The 16,904-nt window shown below is 33.2% G+C and overlaps 2 protein-coding genes across 2 annotated transcripts; one reads left to right on the top strand and one right to left on the bottom strand.

Annotated features, from left to right (window-relative positions):
- Window positions 1-147: 147 nt before the first annotated feature.
- Window positions 148-4,032, top strand: LOC132730280 (heat shock 70 kDa protein 12A-like; the record flags this gene model as incomplete). Its single annotated transcript, XM_060716165.1, is given in 2 exon segments — window positions 148-320; window positions 2,029-4,032. Coding segments are annotated over 2 exon segments (1,052 nt in total), but the record flags the coding sequence as incomplete, so codon positions are not given.
- A 1,666-nt stretch (window positions 4,033-5,698) lies between these two features.
- Window positions 5,699-15,205, bottom strand: LOC132730281 (uncharacterized). Its single transcript, XM_060716166.1, has 10 exons — window positions 15,049-15,205; window positions 14,348-14,474; window positions 12,282-12,384; window positions 11,361-11,621; window positions 10,603-10,845; window positions 9,534-9,689; window positions 8,829-8,921; window positions 7,829-7,988; window positions 6,931-7,062; window positions 5,699-6,564 (listed from the first exon to the last, which is right to left on the bottom strand). Exons 1-10 carry the CDS (start codon window positions 15,077-15,079, stop codon window positions 6,137-6,139), a joined length of 1,734 nt encoding a protein of 577 aa, XP_060572149.1. The 5' UTR covers window positions 15,080-15,205; the 3' UTR covers window positions 5,699-6,136.
- Between the last annotated feature and the right edge of the window lie 1,699 nt (window positions 15,206-16,904).

The raw sequence follows: 16,904 nt of genomic DNA, 5'->3' as shown, positions 1-16,904 counted from the left end.
TCCCGTTAGCAGATCTAAAAGCATATCAATTGTCCGAAAATGTGCCAGAAGAAAATCTAAGAAAATTACTTAATGTATAAACTCATTAGCAAAATATATTACTTATTTTACATAAGTGACTTACAGTAAAAACTTTGTATTATAAAGGTGGTACTGTTGATGTGACAGTTCACGAGGTAACAGCAAATGGAAAACTAAAGGAACTTCACAAAGCTTGTGGTGGTGCCTGGGGCGGGACACGGGTTGATGCTTCATACTTTGAACTATTCAGTACACTTTTTGGTCATCAGCTGATGGAGGACTTTAAAAGGGAAAATAAGGTGAAATACAGTTTTACATAGTCTGATTTGTTCTTGTAACGTATTAAAAAAACCAACATTATTTGTAATTATGTAACGTTAAAAGTCAACGCTAGAATAATGTCTTCTCATCAATGATCTAGAACATTAGGAACACCTCATTTTTAGCTCGACTTTTTTTTTTTTTTTTTTGAAAAAAAAAAATAAGTAGAGGTATTGTTATAGTCGGGTCGGCGTTGCCGTTGCCGTTCCCGTCCGCAAACTTGTACCTGAATCATAACTTTTTTATTTCTTGGTGTATTGTATTCATACTTGGCCACAACAACCCTTGGGACAAGACCTTTCAGTAGACCATACTAACCTTGACCTTCATCCATAAATGACCTTGACCTTCAAGGTTAAAAGTCCAATTTTTGCTTGTTATTGGCTGTAACTTTGTTATTTTTGAATGGATTGTCTTCAAACTTGAACATAATAATCTTCAAGGATATCCCTTAAAAATAACCTGACAGACCTTGACCTTTACTCATAAATGACCTTGACTTTGAAGGTCAAATTATTGAAATGTTCATGTTTTTGGCTATTATTGGCTGTAACTTTGTTATTTTTGAATGGATTGTCTTCAAACTTGAACATAATAATCTTCAAGGATAACCCTTAAAAATAACACGAGAGACCTTGACCTTCACTCATAAATGACCTTGACTTTGAAGGTCCAATTATTGAAATGTTCATGTTTTTGGCTATTATTGGCTGTAACTTTGTTATTTTTGAATGGATTGTCTTCAAACTTGAACATAATAATCTTCAAGGATAACCCTTAAAAATAACCCGACAGACCTTGACCTTCACTCATGAATGACCTTGACTTTGTTTTGGCTGTAACTGGCTGTTACTTTGCTATTATTGAAGGGATCAACTTCATATTATAACAGAACATACTTAAAGACAAGACCTTGTTGTTTATCGTGACTTCACCACGTGACTCCACCACGTGACTTCACAACATGACTCCACCACGTGACTCCACCACGTGACTCCACCACGTGACTCCACCACGTGACTCCACCACGTGACTCCACCACGTGACTTCACCACGTGACTCCACCACGTGACTCCACCACGTGACTCCACCACGTGACTCCACCACGTGACTCCACCACGTGACACCACCACGTGACTCCACCACGTGACTCCACCACGTGACTTCCACGTGACTCCACCACGTGACTCCACCACGTGACTCCACCACGTGACTCCACCACGTGACACCACCACGTGACTTCCCCACATGACTCCACCACGTGACTCCACCACGTGACTCCACCATGTGACACCACCACGTGACTCCACCACGTGACACCACCATGTGACTACCACATGACTTCCACGTGACACCACCATGTGACACCACCACGTGACTCCACCACGAGACTTCACCACGTGACACCACCATGTGACTTCGAATTGGGTGTCTCTATTTATATATATATAAATTAGTAAATTTATATATATAAAATATATAGACAAAACTAATGTGACAAAACAGAATGATTAATTTTATAAAAAAGGAAACGTTAATATTTTGTTCAAACTTTTCTTTGTTTGCTTTTAGAGAAAGTAAAAAGTCGAGCGTTGCCCCCGCCCGGCGGTGGCTCTTGTTTATCCATAGTCTTTATCGAAGTATGCTTCTTACTTATTTTAGTATTTTGACCATTTTGTGTTTAAGTATGAGCACTTGGATATGGAACGTGACTTCGAAACCAAGAAACGAACGGTTAAAGATGAAAGTGCACGTGTCAACATCCACGTGTCAGCAGCTTTTGTAGAATTTGTACGGGAAAAAACGGGAAAGTCCCCACAAGATATTGTTACTGAAAAAGGTATGGGCGACAAACTTACATTTAGGAGAGACAGAATAATGTTCCAGGGCAGTGTTATCAAAGAGATGTTTGATCCCTCCATTCAAAGTATCATTGATCACGTGAAAGACGTCATCCAGAGTCCAAAAGTACAAAGACTCGACAAAATATTAATGGTAGGTGGCTTCTCAGAATGTGTCCTCGTGATAAAGGCAGTGAAGGCAGAGTTCCCAGATATTCATGTAGTCGCTCCCGACGAACCAGGCCTGGCAGTTTTGAAAGGGGCAGTAATATTTGGTCATTCGCCAGAAGAAATTTCATCACGTGTTGTGAGATACACGTACGGTGTTGCTGTACAAGGTAAATTCACTGAAGGAGTCCATAAAGAAGAGAAACGAGTTAAAGATGGAAACGAGTCTTTGTGTAAAGATTTATTTGGTAAATTTATTGGGATTGATGCTGATGCTGGCAGCGAAGATGTCATTAAACGAAAGTATGACATATCAAATCGATACGCCTCTCTTAGTATTGCCGTGTACGTTTCAACTAAAGAATATCCCGTATATGTTACTGATCCAGATTGCTCGAAGCTGGGGGAAATATTGATTAAAGTGCCCATAGGTGGTTGGAGAACCAACTCCGAGATAGAGGTACAGTTTGGATTCGGGGGAACAGAGTTTACAGTGACGGCTACAGAAGTTAAAACTCAAATACAGCACGAGGCTAAATTTGATTTTCTTAGTTAGACTAGTTAAACCGATATACTTCATGCAAGAAATCTAAACAAATCCAATATACAAAGTGACTAAAGCAAAACAATTCTTTACAATGCAAAGCATATTTATACACTACAATTTTAAGTATTTGGAAATTTGTCTTTCTTATATTCATCAATTAAAAGGGAAGTTAATGAAGTAAGGTATATAGTAGATAGGTGTTATCAAGAATTCGAATCTTAACTTGAAGTGAGAGGAAGGAAAAACAAGGAAAGAAATTAGATCAAGTAATTGTTGATTGAGTAGCGGTACAAGGAAATGAACTTACAACATTATAAGTGGTGTCAACCATATTTTATTTTTAAACGTTTTAATTAACTTAGTATTAAAGTACTAGCAGGGTAATTCAATTCCATGAAATAGTTTCAAATTTAAGATTTTGAGATAAGGTCATATATTTGTATACTCAATTAGCTCGAGAATATTGAGTTTTTAACGAAAATTTATACACTATATTCAGAAAGAACAAATCGCCGGTAGAAAAATGACAATGCAACGCGGAAATCTCACTGTTTCGTTTGTGCTAGGGCTTTTGGTTTTATATTACATTTGTATTACTGTAAAGAACAGTAATGCCGTATATTTAAATGTATAAACATTGTCTTGATGAAGTTAATCAGATTTGTATCATGTACTCAAGTTGATATTAATAACATCTAACGTTCATCTCATACTCGGAAAAAATAGTTCACTTACTGCTCAGAAGCTACAAGTCCCCCACTTCAGTTTTGCATATATAATTGGTGATCTAAATGTTTTAAGCATTTGTTTTGTAACATTTATTGTAAAAAAAACAGGCTTGTAAGATCTCTATGATTTATATGTGGCAGTTGAATGTCTGATACTTCATTTTAGTACTATTATATTTATCTGGCTATTGTTTTCTGTTGTTTACTGCTAAAGCCGGTGCTAGGGGGCGTCTTATATTGCAGCATCTTATATTCTCATAAGCAATCATACAGTCTGTAGTTTTTACCTGTTACTATTGTTTTGGGATCTGTCCTTTTTCTGAATATTTGTACATTTGTATTTTTATCATATATATATTTTTTTAATTTTACAGCTTAATATTTCTAATAAAATATATCATTGCTATTTGTGTTATATATACAAACTATTATTTTCTCTTGCCAAAAATTTTATACAAGTTTACAGTTTAAAATGATAAAACTATTATCATTTAATCATATTGTATTGTAACTGAAATAAAATATAACATACCATTAATTATCATGATCAAAGGAACTATGTTTAAAATGGTAAAAGACGACGCGGGATACTCTATATAAGCAGTCAACTTAGTAGATCACGTATTCAGTTGTAGAAGAAATACAACCCTTCACCACACCTCTGCCTTTCCAAAATATCAACAGACTCAACAATTGACCAATTGCCCTAAGTGACAACTTCAGTGTTTCAGTAAAAGCAAGATTACAACTGAGCTATCTCGCCTGTTTGGTAGAACTATTGAATGGCTGCGTGTTTGTTGTTTGGTTTTACCTCGCACTAACACAATTGAGGTAATATGTCGCCGGAACAGGGCTAACCTCAGGTGTTACAAACTTAAAGCAACACCTGGTACAAAACCACCTCACCTGCGTGATCGTTACAGAAAACTAAATGGGTTGTAATTACTGGAGACTGGCGGCGGAGACTGGCTGCATGTGAGATCAACGCACTTCATTCGTTCCTTATTATACCATAATTACATATGATTTCAACCAGGACTTTAATGTAAATTCCTTTTTGAAATAAAAAGTAACATCAATCATATATTTGTAATATAATTATGCACTAGTGCAAAAATTATGTCAAAGTATAAAAGTACATGTAACAATTAGCAAACATATTAAAACATTAAACAAATTATTTCATAGAATATGGCATGATAAAAGACTTTAAACACACTACACTATAAACTCAATGAGAAATCAAATATGTTATCCCATCTTATATACTAGTTTTCATGAGTATTTCTAAACACATAAATGTTATGCTTTGTAAGTCCTGTTAAAAATACAAAGTAATTCCTCAGTAAAATGACTTTGGAAAAAGTACAAATGTAACATTTTGATTATAAACCATCCATCGATCAGGACCATCTAGGAATGATCAGGACCATCTAGGAATGATCTGGACCATCCAGGAATGATCAGGACCATCTAGGAATGATCAGGACCATCCAGGAATGATCAGGACCATCTAGGAATGATCAGGACCATCCAGGAATGATCAGGACCATCCAGGAATGATCAGGACCATCCAGGAATGATCAGGACTATCTAGGAATGATCAGGACCATCTAGGAATGATCAGGACCATCCAGGAATGATCAGGACCATCTAGGAATGATCAGGACCATCTAGGAATGATCAGGACCATCCAGGAATGATCAGGACCATCTAGGAGTGATCAGGACCATCCAGGAACGATCAGGACCATCTAGGAATGATCAGGATCATCCAGGAATGATCAGGACCATTTAAGAATGATCAGGAAAGTAGTTTGCCCTATGAATGTAAATACTTCATTTGAATTATGATATAAATTTTCAACTACCGTAAACAAAATGTTTTCAAGATATACAAAAATGTCTGAAAAAACAAAAATGATTCATGCAGAAAAGTTCATAAATGGTAAACAACATGGACACAAAAATATATCCTGAAAACATTTATCCCAACTGGTGAGTACGACAAAAGCTTATCACTGTATAATATCATTATCAATCTTGACAAATACCCGTGACCTAATAAGTGGCAAGCTAAAAATAGAAAAATTCTATTATGTCTTCTTGTATGACATGATTGCTTTTAAACAAAGATTTGTAGAAAAATAGGCAAGAAACAAATAAAATTTGACTTGCCTATGCTTCTATTATTGAAGGTGTTGAGTCAACACTTGTGTGTAGTAATATCAGACTGCTACTAAATATGGTAAATGTTAATTCATTAACTTGCTCAATGCAAAGCTAGTGTACCTATGATACTATTTTTATACACTTAATATAGTTTTGAACTAAACAGACCCATGAGCAAAGAAAACATGCTACATAATTAGTTATGACAGTTTTGACTTTAAATGAGTATCAAAATCAGATCAATTATGTACTAACAAGTACACTTATGTATAAATTTTCACAAAATTTGGTAATGATCGTGGTATAACAGTTTCACAACATTTCACAAGTATGTATGAATCATATACATGGTATAATGTTAAGATCAGGCATTGTAGAGGTCCTCCTGTGAAGAAGAGAGCAGGATGTGCCTAATACATCTTCAGTACCTTGGCTGTCTGAGTGTGAGTGTTCCTGTGAGTACAACCCAAGTTTAAACACCACCCCAGAGTCCGAATCAGCATCAATGGGACTGGGACTTCGTGACTTTTTATTTTTTGTCTCTGATGTTGTGATTGTGAAGCCACGAGGCACCATGAGCTGAGTGTATAGCTGTGAGAGAGTGCCAGTATTAGATACCGGATCACAGAATAAGTCTTTATTGAAAGGAATCATGTTTTCTCTAAGTAGGTCAGTCAGACAAGGCGTTGATACACTACTGTTTAACTTAAACTGGTATTTCATATTCTTGGATGGTTCACTTACAGGTGTTCTTCCAGAAGTTGCATCTGTAATAAATGTTCAAGCTAATTATTTTGAAAGAGAATTTATATTGAATTATGGGAGAGACAAAAATACTGACAAAAAACAACAGAGAAAAGTTTTTTTTGCCTACAATGGGCCATATCATTCAATGAGTTATTTTTTTTACAAATCATGTGACAATGAAATTGTTATAACTTATATTAATTTAGTAACAGACCTAGATATGTATCTTAAAAATTCTGGTTAAAGGGAGACTACTACAACAAAATATACTGAACTATATTTAATTCAGTTCCACTTTGGGTCAAACTTCAATCATTGAACACTTTTTATAATAGAATCAAAATTAATTATGAAATATTGTGTCCAAGTTTTAGTGATTTAGTTACCTTGCTGTATCACAGTTGATTGATTTTGTGTGGGTTTCTTGGACATTTGGATTTCATGTATAGCATCTTGGCAACCACAATCTGCAGCTTGCCTCAACAACCTTTGTGCATATTTCTTGTCTTGTGGTAACCCTAGAAATACATTAAGAATATGTTCATGCATGTGATCATCAAATGCCTGATTTTTATATTGTATTATATTACCTTTATTAAATTTCTTACGAACATTTATAATTTATTTATCCTTTATATTAATTCATATATACTATACATTAATCATTATAGATGTTATGTTACATAACTTCTTTCAATATAATTATGCTGTTTATAATTTTATATTTTATCTACTTCACAAAACATACTCCAATCCCCCACAAAAAACTATCAAAACAAGCACTAGAGAAGTTTTACTGAGGTTTATGCACTGTAGGTCTAAAACAAAAACATAGATTGAGGACTTAAAACAGAAAACTATGTAAACAATAATAAGGAAATGTACTCAGAATATAATTAAACATCATTTTTTGTGGAATGTTTAGCCATATTTGTTGAGTCATTTTGCAGAATTAAAATGATTATTCTTGGGAAACAGAGTGATCCAATAATCTGACACTTTGCATAAAAGTTCTTGAGCTAGCCGTTTCTCAAATGTTATACAAATCTCACAAAAATATTCCCAGTCCTTGAATGTCAAAACACCTCTCAGTCAAGTCCCTTTAAAACATGTTTGTTTATTAATTATTATCATTCTACACTAACTTGTCTATCTATATTATGATACATTTTCACTCTTATGAGTTATTAAATCTAACTGAAGATAATAAATATATTAAATACAGAATTATATATATAATATTAAAATGAACAAATATGGTTTCAAATATAAAACTGATATTACCTCCAAGACCTTCCTGATGAAATATTGCAAGACTAAACATTGCATCAGGATTACCTCTTCCAGCTGACTTACTATACAAGTCCGAGGCTTTACACAAATTCTCATCCACACCGTACCCATGTTGATAACACAAACCAAGAAAATATTGTGCTTCAGCATTCTAAATATACAACAAAACCATCTTAAATTTGGAAAATATTTCCATCTACCATACTAAATATGTGACAAAATATCTTAGAGTAGGAAGTTTTCCTTTATCATTCTAAATATGCAATAAAACCATCTTAAACTTGGAATTACATCCCTCTATCATTGACCTCTGGTTATATCAGCTTATCTCGTTGGTCAACGGTTTATTTTTTAGACTTCTGATTGGATTAATTTAAATTTGTATTATTGAATTTGGTAGATATTTTAGCTTCTTACATAACGTTTATTTTTCTTTTGCTCACCATTCAGTCACATATTTTGTAGTTGTTATCACGTTTTAAGTCTTTTTTGCCCATCCGCCCTGGCACATTTGGTTTTGCAATAAGTTTTATTGCATTTAGTTATATTAGTACTGCTTTTGTTGAATATTTATATTGATTAATAATTCTTTGTGGATTGATATATATATCATTCTTTAGTTTATAAGTGTTGGTCAATTTCGCAGTTATCTAGTGATAATTCGTGATCATTTATTAACCTAATTAAAGATTGTTATTGAAATTTCTGGCTAGGTTTTTCTTTGTTAAATCTTAAATGAACAATAATTACCGTCAATCATTACCACCTAACCAACAGAATTTATGTCATGGACTTACCTTGCTATGAATTAAGAACAGTCCATTTTTAAGGATTTCAAGTTTACAGGATTTCACTTTGAAAATTGAGTAACAATAGAGCCTAGTCAGATGTGCATGGATGTGCAGGCCAGTCTCCCTCTATACTGGTGGCATACACTTATTACATTTAGTTTAAGCAGATTAACATGTTTCACAAATAAAGGAACAATTACCTGTTGATTGGAAGCTAGTGTGAGATAATGGACAGCTTTTGATTCATTCTCGGTTTGGTCCTCTGTATAGTATACACCTAAATAACACTGTGCCTGAAATTAATATAAAAGGTTCATACTAAACTTTTCATTGGACAATTGTGATGTTTATATTGTATAACATACATGACTGCTGTCTATTTATGAATAAATCTCACTTTTTTTCTTTACAAAGTTTGCTGTATAATAAATTCATTGCAAAGATTCCTGACAGGTAGTTGTTTGTAATATAACCCTCCACTAGCAGCTGTTACATATGCAAACAACCATTCATATAGTGCCATATAACCTGTCAAATATCTTTACAACTAACAATATAACAACTACAACAAATGTATGCAACAAACTGATCAGCCATGATAAACAAGAACATGACGTTAGACATTTCACTACATATTTCTTCAAACATGAGCAGGTAAAACCACCAATGTCTTATTGCTGGTTGGCATGCAAAAGAAATTAGGGAACAAAGTTCTTCTTTACATCAAAATGAATCTCTTGCCCAATACAAAGGTATATTTCATCTTAGAATAAAGGCACTACCGGAAGCTTATTGATGAAAATGTTATAAGATGCCAACAGACTGAAAATGATAAAAATATGCCCAACAATGTATTAATGAATGAAGAGCTATTAAAATAGTATACATTACAATATTTATTTTACCTCAGCCAACCCAAGGTCAGCAGCCGCAGAGATAAGTTGCAGACCTCTGTGTGGATCTCTAGGTGTGTGTAATGACCCTTGTAAATACATTTGACCAAGATTATACATGGCTTGTGGGTGAAAGTCCTCTGCTGCAAGCTTATACCATCTTACAGACTGTAACATCACAATACTTATTATGTAATAGATAAAAAAAAAACAACAATACAAAAAGCTAAAATAATGGAGCACAGCAACCTTATTTCGCTGATTTAGTTGATGACCTGCTTTTTCATTTATGTACCTGGTTTATCCAAAAAGATACAGCTGCAAATAAATGGTTAATAAACGCCCTGAAGACAGTTTATGGGAAAAAGAAATAATCAAATGTAGGACATTTCCATGGATGTAAAATTAGGGCAAAGACTAAATCATATTATGTATATTCTAGCATCCTTACACACTGGCAATAAAAATACATGTAGTAACTTAAACAAAGTTTACTGTAAACATAGTTTTATCAACAAACATGTATGCCCCTCTTTCTCTAAGCACCATGATCAAAAGAAATTAAGAATAAGTGTAAGATATTTAATATTCGACATTTTATACTTGTAGTTTTATCATGTTTGCCATCACAAAAACCTGGGATTATGTTTTTTTGTTGATGAACACTGTGGTACGTAACCATATAGGCTGTCACCCTGGTATTGCAATATTTCCTTTACTCTTTATCAAAATATACTACATGTATCACATATTTACAGTATTTCAAGCACTGAAAACTAGCTTGTCCATTTACATGTATCTTTATTCTTTCTTGTTTGATAAAGACTTCAGACTGTTATAAACATAAGCACATTTAATTATAAGTATTATTAATACACTGTTGAGAGTTTAACATTTAGAAAACAAATAGCTGCAGCATAGGTTGTATGTTGTTGTCATAAACAATTTGTATTACCTATATATTATCCCAATATGGGTTTGACCATGTCATTGTAACCATCTACAAATATTCAACATTACCTGGTAGCGTTGTACAATATGAAATAAATCACCATCAAATACAATGATAGAATCACTTTACCTCTTTAAGGTTTTTCTTTACTCCTCTCCCTGTCTCGTAACACACAGCTAGGTTGAAACGTGATTTTGTATTCCCTAAGTTGGCAGCTTCCTCCCATAATGCAGCAGCAGATTTCAAATGCCCTTGTTGAGCTTCCTGTGAGCCAAGAATGCCCTTTCCTGTAGCAGTGTACTTTTTACACACATCTTCAAAGTTTTTGAAGGCCTGTTCAAGAGTTTCTACCTCAGGGGTTTCATTAGCAACCTGTGAATGAAGGAGTTAAACAAACATTAGCCTACATTTAGCAGCAGTCTCAACTCTTAAAGCTGCATGCCTCTAGAGGTGCACATATATTTCAAGAAAATCAAACTTGATAATAATGTACTTTAAGAAAAGTAAAAAAGATTCAAAATCTAAGTAATAATTTACATGTTATATGTGATTATTGATTAATGACTGGTTTTGCAGTATTTATCACCATATTTCTACTGCATGACTTACACATTTTTTGGTAATTTATGTGGATTGTAAGTGCCATTTGCAATGTGCATTATACTTCCTTTGTTCATTTTACAATATTTTACTTTTAAATACATTTTCAAAATTTCATGAAAATTAGCATGAATCAGGAGGCATGCTTTTTTAACACTACATAACTTCGTATGCCCAGTCCTTACATCACTGTATCTATTTTCATTGAAAATTCCTCTTCAAAAGTTTTTGAACAAATTCAAAAGACATGTGCCAAAATAAATATTTCTAGTTCCTTGCATACTTACATCCTTGGTGTTCTGTGACTTGTCCTGGAGTGTAGCTTTGTGTAACCAAGTGTCATCAGAGGATTGTTGACTGTGTGAAGAATCTTGTTTGTTTGCAACATTTCCCGATGTTATTGATAATTTAGTGTCTGTTGTGACAGGGAGAGCATGTAAAACTATTGTTGATAACAGACAGTGTCTCCTAGTTTCTTCTCGATCCTTACTTATTCTGTGAAGGAATTTGAAATGTCCAAACTGTATTCCTAGAGCCAATGCACCACCCTGAAATTGAAGACATTATATAATAGGATAACAAAGAAATGTTAAATCTTGAAACAATCCGTTATTTTTCATATTTGTTCTTGAAACAATTGGTCATTGGAAAGAAGTACATACTACCAGAACTTCTTGAGATACTGAAATTTTTGTATCAAAACTAACAAATTTGCTCGAGTTCATTCCAGTTTGGTATCACAGAGATGTTTCCACACATTTCATTGTCAAATTTTAATGCATTTTTTATGCTTTTCAAAAGGTACTAAATATTTAATGCATTTTTTATGCTTTTCAAAAGGTACTAAATATTTTTTCCAATTCAGCAATTTATGAGGCAAAATTTCTGAAACTGGGCAAGGTACTTTTTCCCAAAAAGGCAAGGAAAAGGAATGCTTACCATTGATGTATCCAAGTTTTAAACTACTTCAATTAAAATCAGACTTACTATTCAACATCTTGTATGAGCAATAAATTATTCACATAAACACTGGCATTTGGCACTGTACATAATCTATAAACAATTTCTTTATAACACCCAACTATCAATGTTTCTGGTTGAATGGAATTATATGTATGTAGCTGAGAAGCTGTATCCTTATTTTGAGCAATGTGTATAGAGAAAATACCAATACCGTATATAAAGAGAGTAAAATAAAGATAACATACTAGTCCTATGGCATCTATATGTGAAGGTGAACCAAGGACCAAACTCCAGAAGTCTGGAATGTCATATTTATGATCCTTCTTTCTATCATAATCTTTATCTTCTCTGAAAATACAAAATTTTTACAGACTAAAAAAGTGGCCAAAAATGTATTCAAATGATAAAGCAAAGTTTGGTTGCATAAATTCATAAAAAAAGACTTTGAAAAAAAAGGTTTGTTTCTGTGATATTATCACTATATATACATAGAGGATATTTGTTTAGTGCAGTGTAAGATCAGAATATATTTCACCTAGTGAGCATCAAAAGGTACATTTCACGAGTGGCGCAGCCACAAGTGAAATATGAACTTTTGGTGTTCACGAGGTGAAATATATTTCGATCTTACATTAAACTAAACAAATTTTCTTTTTATTATAATAAATTATGCAAAGAAACATTTTAACCTAGTACTAAATGAAAGGGCGCCAAATAATAATACAACGTGACGTCATTTACGAGGACACGTCATTAAGTTGGTTTCCAGTACTGTGAACGCTTGTATTTTACTGAAACAACGTACCGGGCTCAAATATTCAAAACAGTGAAATTATCAAATTGATAATTTCACTGTTTAAAACAGTGAAATTACTAGTTTTTAGTTCACCGATATATTTCTATAAACCATCGAAAAGCATTTAATAAATAATTGATAATACAAAATTTTTCAAATCATATCTTTATTTACAACTCATATGGAACAATATATCAATATATTTTCTAAAAGTGAATTTATGTTGTACTAAGAGTACAGTCCATCTTCCAAAAAAAGTAATAAATATCATTGTTACTTATTACAAGTCACATTGATTCTTCAACTTAATGAACATGCCTGTATGTCTTGAGTGATATTTCACATATAATCATCACATTTATTTTTCTTATTTCAAAAAAATTCATCACAACTATTCATTTTCTTACAATGTCAAAGAAATAATATAATAAATAATATGCTTTTCTAATGACATTTAAAAAATATAAACCAAGTTCAGGGCTCTCAATTGACACGGGGATCCGGGTTTTGACTCGTGAAAATCAGGAAATGCACAAATTTGACACGTGATAAAATCTGCACAAGAGTCAATTTGCCATGTGGGATTTTCAGCTATGCAATAATAATTACCTTAAATCTACTCCTAATTACCTATCAAATCCTACATATATGTTCAAATCACACTCAAAAAAATGTCACCGTGTGTAATACACAGCATTGTTTATAGCCTGTGCACTGAAGCGCGACATCATTGGATGCAATTTGACAGCGCTAAAAATAGCTCTACACAACTGATAAGAATTACATACTTGAGGTGTCAATTATTGATTGCTCATAAAGGTTTATGATACGTGGAGTGCCTGTACATTTGTTATAATCCATTAAATATTCCTAGTGCATTTTGTTATTTAAAATTAATATGATATATAGCATACCAGTAAAGAATTTTTTTTTTATATTTTAAACTTTTAATCAGAAAAGCTGCTAGTCTTAATTTATTCTTTCACAGTAAAGATGCAATTCATTTTTTTTTATTTGTTTGTTTTTTGTTGTCTTTTTTTTGGAAGGGTGGGGGTATATATACATTATAACTAGGCATTTTTTCCATGTTAAATATTATCAATTTAGACTTGAGAATCTACACAAAATGACCTCCAATACAGTAATTTTTGTAACATAAAAATGATTCATGTTATCAATTGACACTAGAAAAAAATTATTTGACTCATGAAAATTTTGGCCAAAGAGTCTTTGACTCGTGAAATTCTGACCCTACTGAGAGCCCTGAAGTTATACATATACATGTATGTCAAAGAAACTTAAATATACATGTAGAGCCCTATCATTATCAATATTTACAAAAAGATTTGATTTTCTAATGTTCTTATTCATGTTACAATGGAAATATTTTTTATTATCATTTGATTATCAAAAGAGTGTTTCAAGTAGTCATATGATATTCTTTTTATGATGTATAACAAAAAAATCTCAAAAACATTTATTAGAATATGAAGACTGTATATCATAAAACATTACTTTTTCCTACAATGACTCTTCCATTCACAAGACTGTTGTTTGGTTTTCTTAAAATCTTTGCTGTCATTTATTTCTTCCACATGTATGCCTGCCGAGGCGCCAGGACCAGTGCATTGCTGACGAACAACTGAAAACAATAAAAACAAGTTGTTGAGTTTCAGTAACTACAATCAGGTCACTTAATTAAAGTTGTGGGGATGAATATGGAAGAATTATATAAAATACGGGGATAAGTCTTTAACATTTAATTCAATGAGAGAAGACATGTAAAACAACCCCATGCACACTTAAAAATCAAAACAAATGAATCAAAACTATCAGTATACAAAAATTCAGATAAAGGTTGGCATTAAGGATGTTTAAAAATTGATATTATATATAACTGTCTATAGTTTGGATTTCTTTATAATTAACAAAAAGGTTTCAATCTCAATTTTCAATAAAATGTCTTCAAGCAATTATTTCTGGCTCCAGGAAAAAAGTGTGAATCAGTCTCAGTGAGTGTTGTGTTTTTTTCTAGTAGTCCAATATATCAGACAACTCAACTTGTAAACTTTTTAAATGATGCAACAAATTTGTGGAAATCCCCTTTTAAAAAAACTTAAAAGTTATCAGTGTGATCGAGTCAACATCTAGAACAAATATTATTTACAAACAGTATTAGATCTAATATCGTGCTATATTCCATGAGATTGACTTACCCCTCGGCAGGCTGTTTAACCATCTCCACATATCTTAAAACCTAGCAATTTGGCTGTCACGTTAAATATTTGACAGAGGACACCATTCCTCTATCCGGCAGCCATCTTTGTATCCTTCGCTACACTTGATTTTTATCCGGATACAAATAGGTATAGTCCTGTAGTTAATCGATGAAATTGTGCGTCGGGATCATTCACTTTATTATAAAATAGCCGTTGCAAGGGTGTGCGAGATGTATTTCTCATGAACACACTGAATCGATCTAAAGCCTTGAATATTCAGCTTCTACATGTATATGAATGCTTGATTAAAATTAATTACACTTTGTTTTCTATGGTGGCACAGAGGTGACATCTGTGTGTTTTTATTTCCCTAGCTACATGTAGTGAGCATAAGATACTATGTCGTGACCACGATTTACTAAGTCGTGCGTTCAAGATAATTTTGTGGTGCTCACGAGATACTATGTTATGGCCAAGGTTTACTAAGCTGTGCGCATGAGATAATTAAATCATAGGCACAAGATACTATGTCGGGGCCACGAGTTAAGTAATTGGTGCGCACGAGGTAATTTAGTCGTGCGCACGAGATACTTTGTCGTGGCCACGAGTTACTAGTCGTTTGCAGGAGATGAATAAGTCATGTGCACAAGATAATTGACCAATCAGATTACACTACATGTATATATAGTCTAGTGATGGAAATCGGATGAAATTTGTCCCAATCGATCATCGGTTCAGTCGGATGGGACATAATCGATAACTTTTCGAATAAAGTCGCGTTAAAAAGAAATAGGGAAGTAACATTTCTTCCCAAGGCATTTGATTATATCCAGTAACATGAACTTCATTTAGCACTTTTCAACACAGTTTTTACCTTATATAGTCATAATTTTACGAAATAGATTTTATTTTTCAATGGATGTCAAATAATAACATTCACATCACATTATATTACTATTGTTTACATCACTTATTGATCCTGTTTATCTCCAAATTGTCTCTGAGAAGATTTTTTGCGATCGGCGAGGTGTTCCTAAAAGAAATTACCGTCAGAATTATTCCCTTTGATACTTTTTATATTTTCGATGACGTCGCAGAACCAATTTTTGTGAATCGATTATTGTCGCTTTACAAAACAGTAACTGATTGTCGGCGACTTGCGACAATCGGAACATCACTAATATATACGTGTATATATGAATTTTTAAAACTTAGACATTGAACTCCTGGTTAAAGTTTCGTGCCACGTACGTAAATCTTTGAAACTGCTGATGACATTCACTTTAAACTTGATAAATGTCTTTAGGATCATAAATGAGGTCACAACCCAAGGCTCATAAATCAGGCATTAATTTTGACTATGTTAATGCCCTTTGTGGGGAATATCCTGTGATAAGGTTGATCAGTATGTACCTGTACGTACGAATTACGGACATTTCGGACCACGGACGTTTCGGACCAGACACTTCGGACCAGATTTTTTGGTCATTTCGGACCAGATTTTGGGACATTTCGGACCATGTGATGGTCATTTCGGACCATGATGGAGACAATTCGGACCAGAATATATATTCCTTTTTATATGTAATTATTTGTGATTTCAGGATGTATTTAATATATTTTCTAATAATAAATGCAACAAATATTTGACAATTTTATTTTATGATATTCAAAATGCATGCCGTAATGACCTGTCCGTCAATTTTAACCAAATTAAATCGTGTTCTAGCAGGTATTAAAGAACAAGACATCCTTGTCAATGCAGTTTTTCACACGTTTTAATTGCTGAATAGAACTTGTTTAAGTTACGTTTCACTCAATTATGTATGCAATTTTCACCTAATTTGACAACA

This window comes from Ruditapes philippinarum, unplaced genomic scaffold (genome assembly GCF_026571515.1).
Source record: "Ruditapes philippinarum isolate M1 unplaced genomic scaffold, ASM2657151v2 ctg1686_1_1_1_1, whole genome shotgun sequence".
Lineage (NCBI taxonomy): Eukaryota > Metazoa > Mollusca > Bivalvia > Venerida > Veneridae > Ruditapes > Ruditapes philippinarum.
This window is presented reverse-complemented; position numbering and strand designations above follow the sequence as displayed.

What these genes read in the sequence shown, in the direction of transcription:
- LOC132730281 (XM_060716166.1), bottom strand. Translation starts at nt 15,079, where the DNA reads ATGTGGAGATGGTTAAACAGCCTGCCGAGGG. An exon ending in TAAAGAAAAACCTTAAAGAG is followed by an intron (nt 9,690 to 10,602) that starts GTAAAGTGATTC and finishes GTGATGTTACAG; the next exon opens with TCTGTAAGATGGTATAAGCT. An exon ending in ATCAACTGTGATACAGCAAG is followed by an intron (nt 6,565 to 6,930) that starts GTAACTAAATCA and finishes CATTTATTACAG; the next exon opens with ATGCAACTTCTGGAAGAACA.